Raw genomic sequence first — 17,689 nt, 5'->3', positions numbered from 1 at the left:
GTATATGAAACCCAAGGTCTTTCAAATGTAGCAGGTACACATGTATCAAATGGAGCCTTAATAAAAACATTTATACATAGAAGCAGATCCAAGATTTGTGAACAAATAACTGACCTAATAATTTCTATACATTTTTGGAAATCCAGGGCCTGTAGCAGCCGGCTCCGTAGGCTGATACAGCAAACAGTTGTTGAACACGATTGGGCAGATAGCACACGGGATGAGATACCCTCTCCCATAGGCCGCAGGAATAGCTGTCGAATCGGCCAATCACAACCAGCGGATCACAGGGGGTCCAATCTGGGCCCGTACATCTGGGACAACCAATCAGCAACTGGCTTCACTCAAGCCACACCCCGGTGGTGACACAGCCGGCTGCCTTAAAAGGCAGAGCTGCAGCCCAATAAAGTCTGTCGATTACAATCCCTCGGTTTGCGAGTCTTCTTTCTACCTCGAGCTATAATCGTAGCGACCCTGCTACAGCGGTGACCCCGACTGGTCCAAATGGCACTTTGGTCCCAACGATGGAGGAACAGCCTACAATCAACACCGTAGCATTGAAACTGCCAGGCTTCTGGACGTCGCAACCACGGGTGTGATTCCAGCATGCTGAGGCACAGTTCGCCAGAGACTATACGCGCTAATATATGGTCAGCGTCCTCAATCAAGACACTGCAGCCCGCGTCATCAATTTTCTCCAGCAGCCCCTGAAGGGAAGAGTATGGCCATCAAGGAGCTATTAACCCACAGTTTTGGGCTCTCTAATTGATGCACATCGACAATTTGGGGGACAGGGCCCCTTCCGCCCTCAGGAGCGACATGCTCACTCTCAATGATGACCACACCTCTTGCCCATTGTTCCAGCGGATCTTTCTGGAGCGGCTGCCTGAAGAGATCCAGCTGCTCATCGCGGAGGAAGACTCCAACGACCCCAGGAGGGTGGCTGCCTGAGGAAACATACTATGGGTGGCAAAGAGGGGTGCCTGCGCTTCACTAGAATAGGTGACGGCATCTGTCAGCAAACCCCAGCCAGGAAGCTGTTTGTCTGACCGACTGATCGACGCCCCCAACCAGTGAGAAGTACTGTTTCTATCATCAATGGTGGGGTACCGAGGCCCATCGATGTCTCTCCTCGTGCTTTCAAGGGAGATGCCAAGGCTGGCTGTCTTTGATGGCTGCGACGACCAGCCAACTGCATAGCCTCCTCTACATCGAAGACTCCCTGTCAGGCTGACGTTTCTTGGTGGAAACCAGGGCACAGTACAGCATCCTTCCCCTGTCCAGCAGCAAGGTGGGCTGAGAGCTTCAAGAAGCAAACAGCTCCAACATTCGGACATTTGGCACCTATACGTTCTCCTCTGCTTTGGGGACAGACAATTCATCTGGAAGTTTACAGTAGCAGCCGTACAACAACCATTATTGGGAGCCAAATTCCTGAGAGCCAACTCGCTACTGGTGGACATTAAGAGGCATTGATTTGTACAGGCCTGGACAGCCAGACACCGAACTTACTAACACCCCTCTTCACTCAGTGAGTACTGCTGACAACAAATTCGCTCAAGTCTTAGGGGAATTCTCCTCCACCACTACTTCCCATTTCAACTCAGCGGAACCCAAACACAGGGCAAGACACTAAATTATTACGGATGGCCCTCCACTCCATTCCAGGGCTCAGTCTTCCCCCCGAGAAACTTAACCTTGCTAGAGAAGTTTTGAAAGATGAAGGAACTTGGCATTGTGCAATGCTCTGATAGCCCATAGGCCTTCCCTCTCCATATGGTACCTAAGGCAACTGGAGGTTGGAAGCCATGTGGAGACTACCGCCACCTTAGTGAGGCCACCACATTCAACAAGTATCCTGTCCCCCATATCCAGGATTTCACCACTAATCTACAAGGGGCACAGATATTCTCTACAGTGGACCTCATCAGGGGTTATCATCAGATCCAAATCTACCCCGATGACATTCCCAAAAACTGCCATCATAACCTTCTTTGGATTGTTTGATTTCCTCAACATGCCATTAGGGCTGAAAAATTCAGCTGAGACTTTCCAAAGTTTTCTGGACGCAGTGGGCTGGAATCTGAACATCGCCTTTGTCTATCTCGATGATATTTTAATAGTCAGCCACACTCGCGCCGAGCACGCCGCTCACTTAAAGACTATTGTTCTCCAGGCTAAGTAAATTTGGTTTAGCCATCAATCTGGTCAAGTGCCAGTTTGGCCGAGAGTCAATTGATTTCCTGGGCCATCGCATTGACCAACATGGGGGAAGGCAACCAAAGTGGATGCTATTTGTTCATTCCCCAGACTAACGACTGTGAAGGGACTGCAACAGTTTACAGATATGGTAAATTTTTATCATCGCTCAATACCTGCAATGGCCCGCATCATGAGCCCACTATTTCCTCTCATGGCAGGCCTGGTAAAGACATTCATTGGACCCTGACATTACCGGCGTACCAGACAGCATTTACCGGCCTGAAACTGGAGGACATCCAGATCACCCCAGGTAACCGCACGCTGCTCTGCGACACATTGACTGGTAAATCATGCCCCGTCATTCCGGTCACATGGAGGACGCAAGTTTTCAATTCAGTCCACAATTTGTCTTACCCTACTATCAGGTCTACAGTTAGAATGGTGGCCATCAATTATGTCTGGCACAGCCTCCGTAAAGAGGTCACTCAGTGGGCCAAAACAAGTACTCAGTACCAGGCATCAAAAGGTCCAGACCCACATTAAAGCCCCTCCACAGCTTTTCGAACCAGCACGCCGCCATTTCAGCCACATGCACATATATATTGTGGGGCCCCTACCTGTTTCCAGAAGTGCACGATATCTATTGGTTGACCAGAATGACTAGATGGCCAGAGGCGGTGCTGCTACCAGAAATCTCTATGGAGACATGTGCATGGGCATTACTGAACACCTGGGTGGTACATTTCAGTGTCCCCAAACAAAACGTCTGACAGGGAGGCCCAATTCACTTCCAGCCTGTGGACTGCCTTGGCAAATGCCCTGGGGACACAACTCCACCACAACATACCAACAGGCTGGTGGAGAGGTTCCACAGATACCTGAAGACAGCTGATGGCCTGACACACTGGGCCGAACTGGGCAAACGAACTCCCTTGAGTCCTACCAGGCATCTGCACCGCCCCAAAAGAGGATCTCGAGGCATCATCTGCTGAGTTGGTCTATGGCACGCCCCTAAGTTATCCCGGGCAAATTCGTGGTGGCTTCCAAGAACTTGGGGGAGCTCTCAGCAGCTACACTGTCTCGAATGCGCGAGCACCTGGGCTCACTAGCCCCAGTTAAGCCCAGAGCTCATGGGCAAACCAGCTCCTTTGTCCCAAAAAACTTTGCAGACTGTCACTACATTTCTGTCCAATGCAGGGCCACTGCCTTATGAAGAACCATACCACGTCGTCAGGCACAATGGCTCTACCTGCATTGGACATTGCCAGCAGAGAGGACACCTTCACACTCGACTAGCTGAAACCGGTCCATTTTGACGTTAACCAGCCAGTTATTTATTCGAGCCCATGGCGCAGGGGTCGGCCGCCAGAAGTCAGTTTCCTCATTCCCGGTTCTGTGGGGGGGTTGTGTAGTGGCCCGTGACCCGCTCCGCTGGCTGACATAACAAACAGTTGTCCAACACGATGATCAGGCAGACAGCATGCGGGATAAGCCATCTGCTCCCATAGGCCGCAGGAATAGCAGTCGAATCAGCCAATCACAGCCAGCGGATTGCAGGGGGTCCAATCCGGGCCCACACATCTGGGAACACTAATCAGCAGCTGGCCTCACTCAAGCCACGCCCCGGTGGTGACACAGCCAGCTGCAGCCCACTAAAGTCAGTGCGAGTCTTCTTTCTACCTTGAGCTTTAACCATAGCGACCCTGCTACAGACCAAACTCGAAGAACTCCCATTTGTAGATAGTGAAGTATAATAAGCTTTAATATACCAGAAAATGAAAAAGGAAAAAATTTATACAGAAACAGTACTTCAGTTTTTTTTGGCAGGAACAAATTAATGCTTTGGAACATTCATCCTCATGAGAAACGAATCAGTCAAAACTCGCTCAAATAAAACACAATCTGAATGTGATTGCTGGAAACAACTTGATAATTTCAAAAAATACATTAATTGTTTTAATAATAGGTTCTTAAGCATCCCAAAAGTCTAAAATATTGTGCACTATTAAGTTTAGTCACATGATCCAAGTCTTAAGTATATTATAGATCCATAGGCAAGTTTCCATTGGTATTGCTCATAAGTTGGATACATTTTATGCAACATATCTTACATAAAATACATAATTTGATTTCCACCAACATGCATTTGTATATAAAGTGCAAGACAATCTTTTGATTACGATTAGTTGCACTTAATTACTGTTCTTCAACATTATTGTTCAAGGACAACATGGCAAGCAGCTATAAATCACACAACAAACAGTAGTTCTTTTCATGTCACCGTGTAAAATGGGGATTCCCAGGAAATTTTCCGGGAACCCTCCCATGAACCTGCGGTGTGAAAATGTCAGCCCAGAAAGATTACCTGATTCCGCGGCCCAACCAAAGAGGTAGGGCCGCAGACCCGAGTAATTTCCCCGGCCCACCCTCTCCCTATGGTCTGAATCGGCAAATGGCCGAGAAGGGGAAGCGTCGTGATGTCAGTGCTTAGGTGCTGCGTCACCACTTGGGTGCCTGCATTATTTTGTTGTCATTTCAGTGGGAACTGTCACTGTTGTTAGGCCAGTCTCGTTCGCCAGAACTGTGCAATCCAACTTCTGATAGGACTTCCTGTGAGTGTATAATGCACCACTCACTACATCACCATCACGCCTCCCCCTTAATTGCTGGGGCTGGGGGTAAAGTACAGGGAATTTGGACCGCGGTGTGAAAGGCTCAGGAGGTCCTGCCTTCTTGAAAATTTCACTTGGGTCCAAGTAGGGTCATCCCTTGCCCGCAGTGTGAAAAGGCCTAGTGGCTGTAGTACATAGTGTAGTGACATGGTGATGGGAGTGAATGACTCAAGTGGCCAAGTGGACAACCTGCTTCTGTTATCCAAAGACTCTCTACAGGCAAAGCAATTTACTTGCATTTTTAATAGAGTGAACTGCATTCAGTGCTCACACTGCAGTCTTCTCTGCCATGGAGAAACCAAATGCAGATTGGCTGATCACTTTGCTGGACACCTGCTTCAGACCACAAAAATAACACTGAGCGATCTCCTCCCCCATCACTTTAAAATAACACTGAGCGATCTCCTCCCCCATCACTTTTCAGCATTTTCCTCTTGTGCCCTGCCACCAATATACACCCATGACCTCTTGCCTGCACCTTCTTCCCCATCCCACTGTCTCCTTCCCCCTTGCTCTCCACTCCCTTCTCCATTCAGAGAGCCATCTCTATCCCTTCACTCCTTCAGATCAGCTTTTTTCTTGTGCCCCACAAGCTTTGCTGTGGGCCTATGCTCCTCCCCATGTCCTTCCATCCACCATTTTATTCAGGGTATTTTGCTCAGAGCTTGATGAAAGGCTCAGGCCCGAAACGCTGGTTATGCATCTTTACCATTCCTACTTAAAGGACTCTGCAGGACTTGAATTTCTCAAGCTTTTTTATGAAATTTAGTGCCACTTTAATTAACACACCCACCCTGACCTTTCTATCTGTGACCTTCTGAATTGTTTCAGCAAGGCCCAAAGGGCACATCTTGTGCTTGGTCTGGACATGTAGCATCAGTACCGCCAATTTTAGAGAACTCGCTCTTTCCGCCTGCACCAGAAGTGGCCATTTCTAGGCCATCGTTTTGGCTCAATGTTTCTTTTTCAATATGTATGATACGGACCTGCTGAGCATATCCTAGTTAGTTAGTTAGTGCACCATCAATCTGTTTGGACTCATCTTATCAAAGATATTCCCTTTGTTTCATACATCCCATCTCTCCAACTAATTTGTCAGGTCTCTTACCCAGTTCTGACAAAGAGTTCCAGATTTGAAAAGTTAACCATTTCTCCATACCCAGAGTTGCCTCATCTGCTATGTTTCTCCGACATTTTCTGTTTTCATTTAAAATGTACAAAATCTGCAGTTTAAAAAAAAAATCAATATATTTTAAAGTTGGGATTAAGCGCAAAGTTTATGCAGAATTGGGGATGACACTGATTCCATAAGACCTACTGATTTCTCATAATCTAGATGACAGAAGCCATGATTTGGAAAATGCTGATGGAGTAACTATGAATGTTTGAGTAGCAAATAGAATAATGGAGAGAGTAGGGAGCCAGGAAGCAAGTTAGTTGTTGCAGTTAACCCAAGATATCTATCATACATTTTGCCACCGCATTTAAGAAGCTGGTTCAATTAATTGTCTAGACATTGATAATCATTTAGGTATTACCGATGGTTACTTAAATATGTGAACATCACTGAATTTCAAAAGTAGGTAGCAAGATGATGGTTAGGTAACCAGTTCATTTGCATTCAGGCCTTCCCTTCTATGAGCATGGACTGCATTGTCATGCGAGGAGTGACAAACTTTGAGGTGCACATTTCTGTTCAATTTGTGCCCTGATGATCGCTAACCCTTCATCATTTGACTTTTACGATAGCAGTTACTTTTCTGAAACATTACCTCCATTTCTTTCTCTGCAGATGCTGCCTCACTAGAGGAGCATTTCCTGCAGTTTCTGCTTTTGATTGTATTATCCTAAATGCTGTTACATTTAGTCATGATTTAATACGAGCTGGATCATTTAAATCAGCAGGAAATCTCCATTCCTATAATTGGCCAGACAGTGTAAAGGGAGCAATTTACTTTAGGGAATACAAGTGAGCCAATCAAGTTTTACCTCAACAATTTAAGGACCACATATGTACCAATAATCTTTGGCTTGGCTTCGCGGACGAAGATTTATGGAGGGGGTAAAAAGTCCACGTCAGCTGCAGGCTCGTTTGTGGCTGACAAGTCCGATGCGGGACAGGCAGACATGATTGCAGCGGTTGCAAGGGAAAATTGGTTGGTTGGGGTTTGGTGTTGGGTTTTTCCTCCTTTGCCTTTTGTCAGTGAGGTGGGCTCTGCGGTCTTCTTCAAAGGAGGTTGCTGCCCGCCAAACTGTGAGGCGCCAAGATGCACGGTTATCAACTTTGTAAACACCTAAATTAAACATGTAAACTTCAGTTGGTTGTGGAACCATTACAGACAAGTTCTGTGCTGGTTAGGAAATTATGCAAATTTAGTCTTTTTTTCTACTAATGTAAATATTAGTAGAAAAGAATAATGAAAGTAGAAGTGCAATAAAAAGTAAACAGGAAGTTGCTCTTTCCCCACCATTCACGATGAAAAACACAAAAAACTTAGGGGTAACTTACGTCGAGTTCAAAGAATAAATCTCTTTCTTTTGCAGCAATTTCATAGTCAGCTCTCAAAGCGAGGTCATGGATCTTTGTGCATTCTCCCAGGTCCATACGCTAGCAAACAGAAGATTTTGAGTGTAACCAGTAGTCAAAATTCAAAATATTTTGTAGCACCAATCCATATGCTACAATTGTGTAACATGAGCTAACTGGTACAATTCCACAATTAATTATAATCTTACTACCTCTATTCATCAGTAAAATTGTAAAGTTTAAAAAGTTAACAAATTTATAATGATCAAAATGCTATTTGTTAAATGTGATTAAATTCCAAATACAAAAATGAACTTCAATATATTGGTATAGCCTTGTAGCTGAACCATTGACAACAAAATATCCTGAATCCTGTAGCACATGCTCCAATTCTGTTCCAAGGAATTTAAAAAAATGAAGACTGACAGATTAACTGTTTGTAAAAAGCATAATTGAACATATTGCCAAATTTTGACCTGAAGTACTTTTAATTTTATTTTAACTTGCATATACACCACAGTAACAGGCCCTTCCAGTCCACAAACCCGTACTGCCCAAATACCTCAATTAACACAATGTTTTGAAGAGTGAGAAGAAGCTGGATCACCCAGAGGAAACCCTCAGACACTGTGAGAGCAAACAAATTCCTTACAAACAGTGCCAGATTTGAACCCAGGTGACTGGTGTTGCAATAGAATTGTGCTGTGTGGTCCATTTTCAAGGTAAAATTATCCCACCTAAGCAATGCCACACAGTATGACAACAACTTTAATCAAAAAGAGCCTTTAATGCATTCAACAATCTTGGATGCTTCGCAGGGTATTAAATCAGACAAATTGCCAGCCACCTAAAAAGGGAGGGATCTTTAATTTTTTTTTTCTGGAAGAAAATTCCAGAATTGGTCAAGTCTGAGAAAGCATCCCAGTTGGTGCAGTAGCTAGTGCAATGCTTTTACTGTGCCAGCGATCAGGACGGAGGTTTGAATCCCACACTGTCTGTAAAGAATTTGTACATTCTTCCCCCCCCCATCCCCCCACCCTGTGCCCCTCCCCCCGTGCCTGCGTGGGCTTTCTCCGTGGATTCTGGTTTCCTCACACCATTCAAAACATATCTGGAGCGTAAATAGGGCAGCACGGACTTGAGGGCCAATATGACCTGTTACCGTGCTGAATGTTTAAAGTCATGACCTATCGTAGAAGGGGTGAAGGAATTTGCAAGATTTCAACAAGTTATTAAATTTCTAAATTAGAGAGCAGCCATTCAATCCTTCAGGCATGCTTCAGCATGGAGTTTAGACAATTGGTGATCTCTACATTACCAAATGACTATCTGCTTTAAATGGTGTTATTTTCCTTCAACTATGAATGCTCTTTCCCTATTAATACAATTTCCAAAAAGGTTCGACATCCTTTCACAGGAGAAATGTTTAATATTTTCAGAGAGCACAAGGCCATAGACAGAACATTGGCAGAGAAGCCAAAGTAAGGCAGGGTGCACTGCAGCAAGTTAGCAACAATATGGCCATGGGAAGAGGATGTTGATAATACAGAAATCTTCCTACTTTTAATTCCAACAGAAAACCCTTCGTATTAATATGGGTTCTGAGTAAATAGTAAAGGAAGGCAAGAATTATTACAAATTTGAGATAAATTGCTTTGTTAAAAACGTGCAATATAGTTTGATTCCAATGATCTTAATTTGAAAGTGAACAGTGAAATATTAAAAGAAAGGCTCAAGTTAAAAAGTTAATTGTAATGCAAGCTTGTCTTGACTGAATGAAAAATTATAATAACAAACACACTGGTGAAATCTATCATAAATAGCTTGAAAGAAATTATGGTTGTACAGGTTGAGTACCCCTTATCCGACGATCCAAAAACAGAATTTTTTTAAGTGCCGTCATGACATCACAAGTGGAAAGAAATTCAACACCTGACTTGCCTATGTGGGGCTCCTGATGCTCTGTTGGTGCCAATTTGACTACAGTAACAGTAAAAAAAAAAACCAAAATCTTTGCTTCTGGCCAAGAAGATGCCAAATAGAGCTGGGTCCAAGTCTTTAGCATCAGCTACAGCCAAGAGTCAGCAACTCCATTCTCAACATCGGGTGCAGTGCCGTCCACATTGAAGTTGCCCCTTTCACGTGGCGTCATCTCGGCTCTCAAAAAAGCATGCTGTTGTTTGTTTTTGCTGTTTAATCGCTGATACAGACATTCCACTGACGCTACTGTGCTTCGTTCCATGGTTCCAAAATCCAAAAAACCCAAAAACCGAAAAAAGTCTGGTCCCAAGCATTTTAGATATGGGGCACTCGACCTGTATTATTTTTCATTTGTAATACAAAACAAACTCCATAACGTTATTTTGTCCAATAAATATGAGACGTCAAACAAAAATGGAAGTATACTGCAACTTTTAACCATTTCATGTGTGCGATAACAATATGGCTTCACTGTTCCCATTTAATTATAGTCTGGGCTACAAATCAAATATCAAGATACATTTTGAAGCTTACATCGATGTTTTGAATTGACACGAGAAAGGTCATATATTGGAACTGAAAAATGTTTTACTTGCCCTGCTTACAGAGTTGGGTGACTAGAGGAACATATTGCAATCAGAGAAATTTGAAGGACAGACCATCCATTCTAAAAACTGAGAGGAGAGAGAAACCATAAAGCAGATTGTGTGACAAGTGTTAATTTTTCTTCTTTCCCTCCCAAATCAGTAAAAAGGATTAACAGAATTACATACCGTTCCAGAAAGAATATCATGAGGACAGCAACCAAGAAGATGACTCTTGCAAACTCTATCATCTGAGAATTTCACACGTTGTCGTGTTGCATCTCCTGAAACAAGGCAGTTTAAAGCTCATGAGCTCAAAATTGATCAGAGCCTCTAAATAAACGGTCATCACCAGGCTTTTTATAGCCAAGTTACTGTATTAACGTCTTCTTACATGAAATACTAGGACTTATGGGCAGTACGGTTGGCCTAGTGGTTAGCACAACTCCTTTACAGCACCAACGATTGGGACTGGGGTTCGAATCCCATCGCTGGCTGCAAAGAGTTTGTACGCTCTCCCCGTGCCAGCTGTATATCTAAATTAAATTAAAAATTAATTCCTCATCTTTGTTGCAGAATAGGAATATTCTTTGGACAGGACCCATAAAATTCATTATAACACTTGGGAATACATTCTTCTTGCATCTTGGGCCCTCGGAATGTGATACTTTAATCATATGAAACAGAAAATCCAACAAAGGCATGCCTTTTTATTAAAAAAAAACTTTGCAAAATGCCAAAAATACCCAAAATAGGCTTAAGTACTTTAAGTGAATGATGGGCAGAGTCCACATTTACTGACAGCACATGACAGCAGCCAACACTTTCAGAAACAAAAGAACTCAGGTTAGGATTTGAACACACGAGTCCAAAAGAAACCATACAGCATTCTCAACCTTTGCGCCTCATCTTGCTGTAAAAAAAAAAGTTTTCTGAGCCACATCCTAAAGCAAGGTGTTTAAAGGAAAGCTGAAATTTAATTGATGTGACAATTTAATGCTAACTTTGTGTATATGATAAAATGTGTAATATTTAAATATAATTTTTCTAGATTTGCAAGCATCCAAATACCATGTAGTGTTCTCACTGTATGCAGTTTATATTTTGTCTAAACTATGTTGTTTATATTAATTACTTTTGAAAAGCAAACACTTTTTTTATATTCATAACAGCTTTAAAAATTTTTCATGACTCACGGCTCGATGAACATGAGGCTTTTCTGCAACTCCCTTGCAGATTGATGTAGGCAGGCAAAGATACATTGAACCTTTATAAATAAAACAAGGGGCCACAATTGTTCAGTTTGTATGAATAGAGATATGGGAAGCAAATTGTAAATGTAACTAAATAAAACATAATTGCGTTTCCTGTAAGAAATTGAAGTGCAATCCTTAATTTGCACAAAACTGTTAAAAGTTAAAATCCTACACAGTGTCTTTTAGTTTAGAATGGGAAACAGTTGACAAAAATCAAACATTTGACAGTCAGTGAAAGAATAAATTACTTCTCATAACTGCAGACTTGTTTGACAGGTTAAAAAATGGGAAGTGTCACTGTTTGGTTTAATCTCTTTTAAAGTTACAGGTTCTCATTTGCCTTATACATAAAACACCCGTAAGACCATTTAAAAATATTTCAAACTATTTTGAAAGATACAGCATTAAAAAAGATACAAAACTTTTTAGGGTTATTTTCAATATAAATTATGGAATGAAAATTGTTATCTTTTAGAAGTTCTAAAACTTTACTATTCACATAAAGTCAGGTATTATGTACATTCGTAATAAAAACTTTGTATCAAAGTAAATGTAATGCAATGCTTGAAAGTAGTGAAAATAAATCAACAGTACCCATGTGTCCCATCACAGCGGAAAAAAAATTGGTTTTAAAGTATTATCAAAAGGGTAGAGATATAATGTTAAAAAGTAGATTTATGATACACATTTACAGTGCTCACTATTGACATTAAGGATGCTGCCGTTCAAAGGTCTTTATGTGCATAAATTATCAAAATGCAGCCGTATTCTGCTTCAGTTTTAACAAGATAGACTTCAAAAGATGAGCTGCTTTTGTTTTAAATAAAATATTACTGTCTTAGGCACTTTTTCCCTGTCAATAGAATTGTCTGCAAACTTCCAATGTGTGCCAAAACTCATGGAATTTCAAGTTTCAAAGGACTATTATTTTGCTTTACTTGGGTATCAGGTACAAGTATAAAAGAGAGGAAAAAATGACCATACTTCATTCATGAGGAATATTTATTTTGTTGAACACTGAAACTATTCAGTTTTCAAGCTTACAACTACAATTTTTTTGGCATCATATTTGATGCACATGTGAACCAAACTGCTTGTTCCTGTGCTGTATTGTTCAATGTTGTAAATACAATAAGACACTTAATTTTTTTTTAATTGCTTTCAATGTAATTGCCTAAGTCAAACACTGTGCCCCAATCGCATTTATAATGAACAGTTTTCAGGAAAATCCCTCTTCCACTTGAAAATTTCTCACTACTGTCTCAACACCATTCCACAGCATGATTTTTTAATACATTTTTATTAAGCATCAGAACAGGAGACATGCTGCATACCTGTCGAACAAACTAAACCCATAAACATTTAATACAAGTTAATGGCAAGATGTTTCCATTTTAATTAAAAGTTGGATGGTGTATGTTTAAAACACTTTTCTCCGTCCGATGCTGTGAGAACATAGGAAATCGACACAAGTCATTGGGTATTTGGATTATACTGCCATTCAATAATGGCTAATCTTTTACCGCAGAATCATCACCTAATTTCTCAATTCTCCAAATATTCAAATAGGAAATGATCTTCGTCTTGAAATTACTGAGTTTCCATAGTCCTCTGGGTAGAAAATGCCAAAGATTCACTCCCCTTTGGATGAAGAAGTTTCTCATCTCAATCCTGAATGTATCCTTTGTGCTGACATTGTGGTTCTTGGTTCGATATCACTGCCTGAAGTAATATAATCCCTGTCATAATCTTGTCAAAGCCCATATGAATTCTATTTCAGGAAGATCAAACCCCCATTCTTCTAAACTCAAAAGAGCACATTCCCAAGTTGCTAAAAAAACTTTCTATTTCCCTACCAAAAGGTATCATATTCCATCTGTCAAAAGACTGAATGCATTGTACAGTATAAAAACCCTTGAATCCAGCACCTATGGGGATTGGTAGATGCTGGATAAATGAGTTTCCAGTTGCTTGAGACTGTGTTGCATGAATAGAAAACTAACAGCAAGGTGTGCCAATTTTAAACTTGTCTTTTTTACCCATTTATTTTCAGCAATTTTTATTTGGTGGTTGCTTGAATTCTGAATAACAGGCATTTTACTGTATTTGATCCTCTCACCCAAATCACTGACCATTGGGGCCTCAAGATTCAATTTAATGTCATAGTAATAAAACAGCATCCTATTACATGAAATTCCCATTTGCTTGTTGCAAGGCAGACAGATTTGCCACCAGTAGAAATTGCTTAAACCTCTTAGATTTCTTAGAGAAAGAGAAGCAAAAGAGAGTCCCTCCAGAGTTACCAAGTGGTTGTAGATTTGTCTCCAGCGCTTCTGCAGCCACCCAGAGTCCAGTCCAAACCATTAGCAATCCAAGCTCCAGATCTGAACCTCTGACATGGTCAGTGACACTTTGGCACCCTCAACACCTCTTGAATCCCTACAACAACCCACTTGTCAGTTTGACAACCAATTAACATCCGATTTGTTTTGTTTCCATTTTCAGTTCAATGACAATATTTTTACCAGAATATTCATGTATACATCTCCAATCTCATGTACTTATTTAATAACACCTAATTGAAGGCTTCAAGAAAGTCCAAATGCACCTCCTTGACTGGTGCTTCCTGATCTATTCTGATACTAATCATCTCAAAAAATTCCAAAGCATTCTTCGATATTGGTGCATCAAATATGCTAATGTGTCATTCTCATTGTAGAGTCCCAAATGCTTTCCATGAAGACTTAAAATTTCTTGAACTTAATTGGTAAGAAACAAAATTCAGATTGTTTTGAAGCCAAAAAAAAGGCTTAGGAAATTTGAAATAGAAACACTTGGTGTTAAACAGAAATGATGCCATCTGCAAGAGAGAATAGGTAATATTTAAGACCTGATAAAAGGCCCCCATTTCTCTCTTCAGCCTGACCTGCTGATTTTGATTTCAAAATCATTTTCTGGAAATTCCCTTCAAGATTGTAGGTCACTTACAATATTTTAACAAGTGGGGTGGAAGAAACCCTGCAGATGACGGAAATCTAAAATAACTGCTGGTAAAAATCAGTCAGCATCAAGGGAAGGAGAAAGAGATTTGGGTGAACCAGGAAGAGTGAAAAAAAGTTTTCTCCCCCCCCCCCCCCCCCAATTGCTGATGGGGGGGTGGGGGGGGGGTGAAATCATCCATTTTGAAACATGAGCTCTGTTTTTTTTCTCTCTCTCTCTTCCCAGTGTAATGAGTCTTTCCAGCCATTGGGCTTCTATTTTCTAAAAGCAAAGTGCGAGTTGAGCCTGCCCCCCTTGGTTCCACTTTCTCTTCGGAGCAAGTTACTCCGAATTCAATGCATGGCTCGTGATTAATTGCAACCGTGTCCTGGCACGGCCCAGTTTCACCAGCACTAAAGGGAGAGGGGCCTACGAGGCAGCAGCCGCTCCATGTGGCCTCCGACCGCACACTAGTGCGGGTCAGTTCCGACTGTGAGCCCCGACCGCCTTCCGTCTCGAGTGAAGAGCACTTTGGGTACTGTTGCCTATTTTCCTCTTCATTAGCGACGAACTCGACGGGCTTTATATATATTTTAAACCGAATTCATTGATTTTTGAGAGAAAACAGAACCCGGAAAAAAAAAGAAACAGCTCAAGGAACGACAGGCGAGAGAACCGACTCCCACCGTACTTACCGTCTCTGGATGTGCCCATTAACTGGTCCAACATCGCTCTCATTTGAGCTTGAGCAGACATTTTATCGCTTCAAGATTAGTTTGCTAACTGTGAGATAAATAGACTACGTGCATAAATATCGGAAACACTGCGCCGTGAATTCGAGGCCTAATCGGCGCTCTCCCTCGGTAACGGACCGACCGACCGACCGACCTTCCGGTATTCGCACGACGACCGAAGCGCGAGGGCTTGTCGGGAGTTGGAGTCTGCCTGGGGTGAGGGTTGCGCGCCGCCCGCGGGAGCGGGACTACAATACCCAGCGAGCCCCGCGGAACCAGCGCTGAGGTGGTGAGGCGGATGTGACGTCGGGAGGCGTGCGCGGCTGCCCCTTGGAGGCTGCCTCGGTGGGCGGTTGGTCCTTGTAGTAAGGGTTTGTTTAAATATTTATGTCGAGGGATGGTTGGTTATCACTTAAAAAAAAATGCTGCTTTGTTCGCAGTGTCTTCGGGTTTGGAGAAAGCTGATTTTATTTTGCTGACATTTCATAACTGTTGATTCCTGGGGTGGTGGGTGGTGGTGTTTGGGGGTGCGGGGGGGGGGGATGGTGAAAGGTCTGCAAGACATTGTGATTGTAGTTAAAAACACAGAGAGACTGGGGAAATACTCAGCACGTCAAGGAGCATGGAAGAACTCAGCATGTCGTGGGGGAGAAAAGAAACCGTGAATGCTTTGGGTTGAAATGCTTCAAGGTTTTGCAGCGAGAAATCTGGTTACTTGGGGAGGTAAATATGCTTTGTGGTCGTGGAGATCTCGTCTTTTGCTGTGCGAGCATGGTCTGAAGGGAAGGTGGAAGGCAAAGAGAATTTCTGTGACAGAGTGTTGAAATGTGGATGTTAATCACCTTTATCCAACTAACGTGGCAGCACATGTCCAGTCAGGCAGGATATGTCAATTTGAAAACAAAAACACATGAAAGACGTGACTATATTTTATGCCTACCATCTCAGCACTCAAAAACCAAATACAGATTGGGTGACCCAGAAATAAGTGACTGCAGATGCAGTAATTGGAGTGTCTGGTTGCAGTTTGTTGTTTGAAGAGGGGTCATGTGATTTTGCAAACAGAGAGAGAAAAAAAAATGATTATTTGGAGAGGGAGACGTTTAATAGTTCTGCAGTAGCTTTTGGGGGCTGGCAGGCACGTTGAAATTCCCATTTTCAAAATGGGTTGTGAGTTTGGAGTTCAGCCTGTTGAGAACCCTTGTAGTCCTTACAAGAGGAAATAGCTGGCTAGAGTGTTTCTCCTAAATAAGAGTGACCTGGAAGGAGAGGTTATCATTTGGAAAACCCATGATGGGGCAAGTTTCTTTGGCAAGACACTGAAGTGGCTGGTCAGAGTTTGTGTGTGTCCAACGAGCAGCAAATCTCTCTCTGAAACCGAGAACTTTCTTGAGTGGTAACCATTTATCTCTAAGCACCAGACCCTGGTGAAAATTCGTAAATATTAAATTCTGCACCTGAATTGCCTGAAACCGGTAAACTTGGAGGAGTGAGATTGGACTGTGAATCAGAAAAATTTTCAGAACATATACACATTACATACACGTGGACTTAGAATTAGAGTGGGGTTAAGTTAATAGTAATAAGTTAAAGTTTGATCCTGCTTTTATGTTTAAAGAAAATTAAAAGCAACTTTTGTTTAAGTAACCATTTGCTTGGTGAATTTCTATTGCTGCTGGGTTTTGGGGTCCTCTGGACTTGTAACACTTTTGTATACGTATCTTTTCGAGTATAGTATAGATTTTTGCACTGCAGAAATCCTGCCTGGCCTGCAAGATAAAGAATCTCATGGTTATATTTGATGTGTGTACTCTATGATAATAAATCTGAACTAGGAATCTGACTCTTCTTGATTGAGGCCTGTTTGAAACAGGTGGATACCATGCCCTGCCAGAGTGAGATGTTGAAGAAATCTGTAAATACATTGGGAAGTTGATCAGCACAAATTTTTAATACTCAGCCAGATACTCCATCTCGATGCTTTCTGTGAATTCACTCTCCTGAAGTTAGGCCACACATCATCCTTGGATATTGATAGCATAGGATTATCAGAGGATATAGGGTGCGCATTGTATCTTCCTTGTTCTGGTAATCAAATCGGGTGTAGAAGGCATTGTGTTCATCTGAGAGGGAAGCTTTGCTGTCTCCTATTGCACCGGATTTGGTTTTGTAGCAGGTTTTGTCATTTAGGCCCTGCACAGCTTCGTTGTTTACATTCTTACTTTGCTGGGAGATGGCTTTTTGAAGGTTGTACCTGCTTTTTGTGTAGTTTCTGGACTTAAATGCCTGTGATCTGGCACTCCACAGGTTCTGGATTTCACTGTTCATCCAGGGCTTCTGGTTGGAGAAAACCCTGAACGACTTGGAGAGGACACACTCGTTCACAGCTGTTTCGGCCCTGATGTTATCACTCAGATGATTTTGTGAACACTGACCAATCCCCTGACTTAAGGCAGTCCTGTAACTGTTCTTTAGCCTCCAGCAATGACCTTCTGGCCATTTTGCTCTCTGGACCCTCTCTTTATAGGCTCTGTCTGTATGAAAATAGAAGGAGCACAACCAGGTAATCTGACGCCAAAATGCGATCTTGGGAAAGAACGGTTGGCCTTCCTTAGTCCAAGTATGCTTGGACCTCTGGTTCAGCAGTTTGTGGGCAGTAATTGGACATGGTTTTCTTGAGGTAAGTCTGGTTAAAGTCACTGACTGTGATTTGTATGCATCCTGGAAGGCTGTTTCTTGTTTAGTGACCACCTCG

General features: G+C 42.4%; 2 protein-coding genes across 13 annotated transcripts in view; one reads left to right on the top strand and one right to left on the bottom strand.

The window, feature by feature from the left end:
• luc7l (LUC7-like (S. cerevisiae)) overlaps nucleotides 1-15,123 on the bottom strand; it is a 29,502-nt gene extending 14,379 nt beyond the window's left edge. For 2 of the 7 annotated variants that reach the window (XM_069905780.1, XM_069905781.1), the window contains exons 1-3: nucleotides 14,896-15,123; nucleotides 10,155-10,249; nucleotides 7,384-7,482 (exon numbers count right to left, since the gene is read on the bottom strand). In XM_069905780.1, coding sequence (XP_069761881.1) covers nucleotides 7,384-7,482; nucleotides 10,155-10,249; nucleotides 14,896-14,956 — 255 coding nt within the window. In that variant the 5' untranslated portion in view covers nucleotides 14,957-15,123. Of the gene's footprint in view, nucleotides 1-5,982; nucleotides 6,098-7,383; nucleotides 7,483-9,977; nucleotides 10,056-10,154; nucleotides 10,250-11,161; nucleotides 11,233-14,895 lie in introns of those variants that run through there. The other 5 variants (XM_069905786.1, XM_069905783.1, XM_069905782.1 and 2 more) reach the window with 5 other exon arrangements.
• fam234a (family with sequence similarity 234 member A) overlaps nucleotides 14,443-17,689 on the top strand; it is a 42,538-nt gene continuing 39,291 nt past the window's right edge. Inside the window, exon 1 of one of the 6 annotated variants that reach the window (XM_069905772.1) lies at nucleotides 14,443-14,735. The gene's annotated coding sequence lies outside the window, so the exon portion shown is untranslated. Of the gene's footprint in view, nucleotides 14,736-14,757; nucleotides 15,151-15,197; nucleotides 15,306-15,518; nucleotides 15,658-17,533; nucleotides 17,615-17,689 lie in introns of those variants that run through there. The other 5 variants (XM_069905771.1, XM_069905770.1, XM_069905773.1 and 2 more) reach the window with 5 other exon arrangements.

This window comes from Narcine bancroftii, chromosome 12 (genome assembly GCF_036971445.1).
Source record: "Narcine bancroftii isolate sNarBan1 chromosome 12, sNarBan1.hap1, whole genome shotgun sequence".
NCBI classification, from domain to species: Eukaryota; Metazoa; Chordata; class Chondrichthyes; order Torpediniformes; family Narcinidae; genus Narcine; species Narcine bancroftii.
This window is presented reverse-complemented; position numbering and strand designations above follow the sequence as displayed.